General features: G+C 41.9%; 1 protein-coding gene across 1 annotated transcript; it reads right to left on the bottom strand.

The window, feature by feature from the left end:
* Window positions 1-6,379: 6,379 nt before the first annotated feature.
* On the bottom strand, window positions 6,380-6,652 carry LOC128583684 (non-histone chromosomal protein HMG-17-like). The gene has a single exon (XM_053588138.1). The coding sequence runs from the start codon at window positions 6,650-6,652 to the stop codon at window positions 6,380-6,382; it is 273 nt and encodes a 90-aa protein (XP_053444113.1).
* Between the last annotated feature and the right edge of the window lie 1,574 nt (window positions 6,653-8,226).

Raw genomic sequence — 8,226 nt, 5'->3', positions numbered from 1 at the left:
TGATTGAATAAGCTAGGGTCCATTCATGCAAAGGAATCCCATGCAGCTGTGAGCAATGAATGCTAAAGAACTCTGTGAACCAATAGGTAGTTGTTTTTTAAATATATTAAGAGAAAAATTAACATAGGAAGTGTAAATAATTTGTTAGACTTTGTGTATAAAAGAAGGGGAATTAAGCAAACAGTTATGTATTACTTTTTTTTTTTTCAAAAGAATCACAGGAAGATTAAATAATAAACCAGTAAAACTTGGGATTAGATATGGGTGAGGCATAGGGGATAAGGAATGGGAATGACTGTTACCTTTTATGCAGTTTTATTTGTTTCTCATATTTAAGAATAAAATTAAATCGAATGTAATTTAAAGCACTCTTAAATTGTATAAACACAAATGGTCATACTATTTGTCAAATTGGTAACAAGAATTGACAAAAAAATTATTGTGTAACTTAAACACAGAACACATTCTTAAGTGGGATTTATTCTAAGGGGAAAAGAACTACAGAGAAATCTTGATTCTAGGATTTTGTTGTTGGTATGGTGTTGTTATAAATGATTCTGAAATATTTTGAACCTGTCATAGAATGGAGCAAATGAGCAAGGGAGAAGAGAAAGACAAACAGGGCATGTGGGGTGTCGAGGAAGAACACGGCCATGAGTTTGCACTGTGTTTGAATTTAGGGTATCATTATGCATTCACAAGTTTTTAAATATATCCCTAACCTCTCTCCACTGAAAGGGAGAAACAATGAGGCCCTGCAGCAGTGAGTACACCCAGATCTTGGTTTCCAAGTATCATTCTCCATCAAGAGGAACAAGGATTCCTTGGTAAAATGGCTGATGTAGGCCTGCGGCAGGAAAAATACAAAGCAAGCCTGAATGTCCTCAACAACCGTGGCAACTTGTAAATCTCTCTTGGCTGAAATGTGGCCCAGCTAAGAACTGAACCCAGGTCTTCAAATGCCAAATCCTGCAATTCTCTCTACTTCACTGCACTATTATTTTCCACCAGGAAATCTCTTCTCCACATTACAGAATTTGTACTTTGGTGTCACTTTTAAATATTACAACATTGTCATGGTCATCAAAATGGTGTCTTTCTCATTTTATTTTCTTCGCCTTTGCTACAAATAATGCTTTTGAAAAGCCGATCATCAGCCTGTCTGAGCATCTAGGCATAGGATCTGAGCTTTTTTTAATGTTTTTGAGCCTCTGAAGTAAGCCTCCCCAAACCCTACTCTGAACCTCTAGACCCAGACAGCAGCGGTCAGGAGACAACTCTGGGAAATGCATCCATTAGTAGTGAGCCTTCCAGAGTGAGTGTGGTTATTTTTGCTTTACATTAGTTACCCTGGTCCTTTTCTGCAGAAGGAACAGACAGAAAATGGGAAAGAGAATGAGAAGGTGGAGGAAAAAAATAAATACATGAACTTTAACTTTTTTTTTTAATGCATATTGACCCTGGCTAGCTTCCAAAGCTTTTGGCAGCACGAATTAAATTGCATTCTGGAAACAGACCGGAGGAGCTCTTACATACGTATCAAGTGCTCCAAATCCAAAAGCTTTTACCTCCTACATTTTCTTTCCATGCATGGGAGGCTCCTCCCACCATAAAACAAACAGTTGTCAGGGGGCCCATTCCCTGGTACAGTGGCTGTACAGAGCATTGGAATTTGTTATCACTACATCATTAATTTCTACACACATCTGCTTGAGGATTTCTTCCTGCCCCCACGGCACGTTCATCTCTATCTAATTCACTTTTTCTTGCCCTGGTCTTAAGGCTAGCAAGCATTGTCAAGTGCTTCAAGCCTTCCAGACCTGGGCAAGGCAGCCAGTGGGCCCCACTCCCTGTGGTTTGAGGCTCCTCTTACAGCTTTTATTTCTAGCCAGCTGTAATTCAGGACGGCAAATGACCAAGTTGAAATGGCTTACTCACTTCCATTAAGTATTAGCCAGTAGCTCTCAATTACCCAGCCAAGTGCAAACAACAGTGCCTCATTTGGAAGTGAAATAAGACTTCTGACTTCCTTTCTGCTTATTTCCGATACCCTAGGTCACTGAACACCAAACCTACAGTGGAGGGTGGCTGTTCCCATTTCCCAGAGGGCCTGGAAGAGGTTCCAAAAGTCAATTTCCCAACCACACCACATGCAGAGGCCCTGAGAAACTTCTGCTGAAATCAAGCCCTGCTTGGACTGCTGCAAATCTTTCAGCCAGGGCTTCTCAAACGTGAGAAGTACACAGACCATTTTAGAGAGCAGAAAAAAACGGTTCACAATTGAGAATAGAACTGAAAGGATCCTCTTTGAGCAGCACCGCATAAAAAAGTAAAATCCCATTCCACACAAGGTCCTTTAATTGCAAATGTGCATTGCAAAAAGAGTTCTGTTTAACTGTTATAATTTAGAACATGCCTGCAGCCCTGGTGCAGTTTAGGAATGGAACTCAGCCTTATTTTTAGAACTGCTTTTTGAGGAGTTATAAAAGGATTCACACGCATACCTTCTCATGGCACCCAGCAGATGCGTCTCCTCTTGGTTCTAACAATGTTTCACCTAAAGCTCGGCATTTCCTTTGATCCTCATGATCATCCCCCAGGCCTGGCAGGGCTCCTCTGGGGTTTTCAGGAAAGGTGAGAGAAGTCACTGGCTCCCCAAGGTCACAGGAATAATAACTATGAGGCTGGACCATGTGCATTGCTCTTTTGGCAAGACGGACCTCAGCGATGTCATACAGTTAGACTGAATGTGCCCACAACCTGGCATTTCTGATCCCCTATCCCATGTTCCTCCATCGTGCTGAGTTCCTTCTGAAGCAAAGTTAGGTTTGCTAAATAACTCCCTGGACGCTTCTGAAGTAAATGATTAGGTACTCCTTAAAGTCAAGTTTTAAAAAGATGCAGGAAATAAGTTTCTTCCTTTTTTTAAAGGAAAAATACAAAACTAGCATGCAGAGTTTTTCCTTGATTTTTTAAATTTACATGTTTTAAATCAAATCTAAAAAGAATAAGTTAGGCTGAGGGAAACTCCTCACTTACGTTATATTAACCTACAGTGGGGCAAAATCATCTAACGCCAAGCTCATTTTGTAACAAAGTGTTGAATATTTCATGCAAGAATATCATGCTACATATGGATAGCTCAGGAAAAGATCAAAATTCACAACTCAAAATGCAGCCCTTACTGAGTGCATATGGCTCTTACACCATAATAAAGTTGAAAAATCGTTAAGTCAGGCATTCATGAGTCAGGAACCCTCTGTGATTCAGCCAGTTTCTTTAGAGCATCCCATGCTCTGCAGATGTGCTGCTAAAAGCCCAAGATCTTGGTCAAGTACTTACTGCCTGTTGGTGCCAAGTGGTGTGCTAAGTACTGAGGGGTAACCCAAAGGGACAACTAGACAGTCAGTTACATGAAGGGCCTTCAAAGCAGATTATGGTATAACTGACAACACAGAAGGTAAGGGATGAAACCTTTACCTGTGAAATAGAGAAAAACTACCCAGAGTGAGCAAGCTCACACCAGGAGTGGAGTGTGCAGGACCTCAGAGCGCAGAGAGATCCGTGAGACCCCTGAGGGCTCTGAGGGGAAGTTGGGTGTGAAATGGACCCTGGAAAACCCATGGGGTTCCCTTGACATTTGCTTTCTTTTCCATAATGATCATGTTTTAGCTGGTCAATCAATCCCACAACTGAAGGCTTTACTCCCCAGCACCTTGTAGCCAGATATGGCCACATGACTGAGTTCTGGTAAAGGGGATATGAACAGAGGGGTGTGCACAAACTCAGGGCTGTGCCCTGGAAATAAAAGTATTCCCTTCCCCGCCTCATTCCTCCCTCCTGCTGGCTCAGATATGTATGGGATGGTAAGAGCTAAAGAAGCTCCTTTGGACTCAATGGAAAGAGCTATAATCTGAGGATAGTAGAGAGACCCAACCACCCCTCACAGATATACGAAAGAGAAATAAATTTCTATCTGGAGACATTGTATTAAGAAGTCTTTTTTATAATCACCTAGACTATTTTAATTACTGTATGTGCTCAATAGAGAGAAGAGGAGGAATTTATTCATAATGTAAAGGCCCTGCTCTGGAAAATGTCAGTGTCTAGTTGAAGTAATAGAATTGTGAGAGAATAATAATAAGAAAAAAATGTGAAATAGACTATAATAGAATCATGACATGTTTGCCCTGACCCAATCCAGAGATTTGTTTCTCTTCAGGAGAAACCTACATATAAACCAGGATTCCATGTGGTCCAGTCTCATCTTAGTATTATTAAGCTAAAAGAAACAATTTGAGTCCAGCCACCAAAAACATATAAAAAGTAATCGCAAGGGGCTCACACCTGTAATCCTAGCACTCTGGGAGGCCAAGGTGGGAGGATAACTTGAGCTCAGGAGTTCAAGACCAGCCTGACCAAGAGCAAGACCTATATCTACTAAAAGTATAAAAACTAGCCAGGCCTAGTGGCAGGCACCTGTAGTCCCTGATGCTCCAGAGGCTGAAGCAAGAGGATTGCTTAAGCCCAAAAGTTTGAAGTTTCTGTGAGCTATGATGTCATGGCATTCTACCCAGAGCAATAGAGTGAGACTTTGTCTCAAAAAAAAAAAAAAAAAAAGTAATTTCAGTCTTCCTTTAATCCCTTCAAAAAAATCTTAAAAGAGATCCAATTCATACTGCACAGTGGCAGTCTTATAAATGTCCTTTTCTCTGTGGTTTTCGCACCTTGGGACCTCTCACTCTTGAGAGGTCTTCACACTAACATCCCAGGCCTAGCGGGCCCTGCTCCTTCCTCCCTGCTCCATGTCACACGGTCTGGGACTCCCTGTCCCAGAATCCATCAGGTAGCTTCAGATGGTAAAACAATCTGGAAGAGCCAATGCGACAACTTCCTGTAGATAAGAGCCTCTTCTTTACACTAGCTCTTAAGAATCTATGGATAGTTCCATAGTTTCATAGAGGACACTCCTTCCTTTAAGGTATTTTACTCTCTAAAAGGAGTCCACACATATAGAAGCCTTTTAAGTTTTTTTTTTTTCCCAAAACAAACTGTATGCAGCTTTATTAAAGATACTTTTCATAAACAATCATGGTATTTCAGGCAGGACATAGGCAGACAAATGTTAATAGTACACAACAACTTTCAAACTCCCTTCTTCAAGTGTGCTCAATAGAGCACAAGTCTACAAAACTCAGAAAGCCACCGTAAAACCCAATAAAGTCTTTTTTCTTTGGGGGACCAAGTCTCACTCTGTTACCCCAGGCTGGAATGCCATAGTGTCAGCTTAGTTCACAGCAACCTCAAACTTCTAGGTTTAAGTGATCCTCCTACCTCAGCCTCCTGTGTAGCTGGGACTATTGGCATGCATCACAATGCCTAGCTAACTTTTTCTATTTTTAGTAGGGATGGGGTCTTGTTCTTGTTCAGGCTGCTCTTGAACTCCTGAGTTCAAGGAATCCACCCACCTCAGCCTCCCAGAGTGCTAGGATTACAGGTGTAAATCACCATGCCTCACCCTATGAAATCTTTATTTGATGCTCTAAGAAGGGAAAGTTTGGAGTGAGGGCTGACATTTCACATTTAGCATGTTGTTTTAACAATTTTTCACAAGCCAACCCTGATAGTCAGGATATGAAATGAAAATGGCAGAATTTATCTGAAGATCCATAATCTACAAATGGAACTGCTGCTCTTTCGAGGGATGCCATCTTAGCAGGGTCACTGGAGAAGTACGGATTCCCTGACATACTGGTAACCAATTATTGGGGGGGGGGTGTCAGGTCCCAACTATTCTGATGGTAGAGAGGGAGAATAGGACACAAAATCAAATTAGTTTTCCATCCCACAAGGCATTTCTACCAAAGAATCTGTGTGTCAACATCAGGAATCCTTCCTGCCGAGAGCCAAGAGGAAGCCCCTCAAAACTATAAGGGACAGGTGTTTTCCTCACATCAGTCTAGCTTTGGAGATATGCTATTAGTGACATATGCTCCTTCCCCCAAAAACAACTATGAAGCGTTCTGTGTGCTAACAACGTAGCTTTTTTTTTTTTTTTTTTTGTAGAGACAGTCTCACTGTATTGCCTTCAGTAGAGTGCCGTGACATCACACTGCTCACTGCCTCAGCCTCCTGAGTAGGAGTAGCTGAGACTACAGGCACACGCCACAACACCCAGCTATTTTTTTGTTGCAGTTTGGCCGGGGCTGGGTTTGAACCCGCCACCCTCGGTATATGGGGCCAGCGCCCTACTCACTGAGCCACAGGCGCCGCCCAACAACATAGCTTTTTTTTTTTTTTTAAGTAAAACAAAATCTTGTTTTTATTAAACTTGATAAATACTAATATTTCAAACTGTGCAGTCGCTAGAAGTGACACTTCATTCGGCATCTCCAGCACCTTCAGGTTTCTGTGTCTGGTCTGTTGTGGCATCTCCATTTTTCTGCAGGTTATTCCCCTCCTTACCAGGGTTAGCTTTTCCCTTTTTCCCTTTGGGCAGCTCCTCTCCCTCCTTTGCAGGGGCCTTTTTAAGCTTGGGCTCTGGCTTTGGAGAAGCAGGTTTAGCAAACAACCTTGCAGACCTTCTCTGTGGTTTGCCCTTGGCCTTGGCTTTCCCTCCTTCTGCACCCCCTTCAGCCTTTCTCTTGGGCATGACGACAGCGGTGGCCAGATGTAGGCACTGGACACGGGTGCAGCATGGGTTTAGCGTGGTCCCAGGATCACTCTTGCCTCCTCTTCTTCACACTGCTCCTTTTAAGGCTGACAATTAAAACAGTGATCACATATTGGAAGAGAGTCTACTCACGGAGGTCAGAGCAGTGCTGTGGGATGGGGTGAACAGAGCTTGCTGTTGGGCTGCCATGGTCTAGGTCTCAGCACCTTACAGATCATGCTGGGCCTGAGTGGTGGCTGTCCACTTCAATCTATCCTACTTGATGTGTGGTCACTGTTGGACACTTGTCTTGACCCACTTATCTTGTGCAGTCTTTAGCCAAATGATGAACAAATGCCTTTAACACCCTAATTGGCCAAAATCAAACATTGCCTGCTAGCCACATAGAAAACAGCTTCCCTAATGTGTTCTGCATGTTCCCTGCAGCAAAATTCACAGTGGTCAAGATATGAAACAACCTAAGTGTCCACTGGTGGATGAAAGCATAAAGATATTGTGGGGGGGGTGTCATGAGAGAGATACATACGTATGATATATATGTATGTATATACTATAGAATATTAATTCAGCCTTTATAAAAAGATCTCTGTGACAACATGGGTGAGCCTGGAGGACATTACTCTAAGGGAAACAAGCCAGACATGAGAAGAAAAATACTCCATGATTTTACTTACATGTGGAATCTAAAAAGTCAAAAATATAGAAGCAGACAGCAGACAGATGGTTACCAGGGGTCAGCACAGGAGAAGGAAATGGGTAAATATTGGTCAGTGGGTACAAATTTGCAGTTATGAATGAGTTCTAGAGACCCGATGGACAATGGTGATGATAGTCAACAATAATACCTCAAATCCTTGAAATATGCATAGAGAGAAGAGCTCAAGGGTTCTTACTAGACACACACACACACACAACACACACACGAAAGTAACTGTGTTAATTAGCTTGTGTTCATCATTTTCCAATGTGTACATATATCACATCATCATGCTGTACACCCTCAATGTATACAATTTTGATTTGTCAGTTATACCTCCATAGAGCTGAAAAACTAAAAATAAAGATTAAAAAAAAAAGATTTAAAAAACCCAAATGGTCTGTGTAGAGAGCTTCCTTTATTTAAAATGTAATACTGCGATACAAAGGTGTTCACAACAAATAATCAAATTAAACAGCAAATTACAGAACAGTACACACTTTGGGAATCATTCTTATGAAACAAACCATACACAGACATACACACACACCAACACACTGAAGAAACAAAAATAGCGTGGTTTTTCTCTGGCTGAAAGAGAAATGTATTTTACTGAAATACATTCTCTAATTTGGGGGCAGTGAAATGTTCTTTTCTAGTAACTCGTGGTACCATTCCATGATATTTCTTTCTTTTTTTTTTTTTTTGTAGAGACAGAGTCTCACTGTACCGCCCTCGGGTAGAGTGCCGTGGCGTCACACGGCTCACAGCAACCTCTAACTCTTGGGCTTACGTGATTCTCTTGCCTCAGCCTCCCAAGCAGCTGGGACTACAGGCGCCTGCCACAACGCCTGGC

The sequence above is a fragment of the Nycticebus coucang genome, chromosome 4, assembly GCF_027406575.1.
Source record: "Nycticebus coucang isolate mNycCou1 chromosome 4, mNycCou1.pri, whole genome shotgun sequence".
NCBI lineage: Eukaryota > Metazoa > Chordata > Mammalia > Primates > Lorisidae > Nycticebus > Nycticebus coucang.
This window is presented reverse-complemented; position numbering and strand designations above follow the sequence as displayed.

Excerpts from the sequence above, each read along its gene's own strand:
- LOC128583684 (XM_053588138.1), bottom strand. The coding sequence starts at position 6,652 with ATGCCCAAGAGAAAGGCTGAAGGGGGTGCAGAAGGAGGGAAAGCCAAG.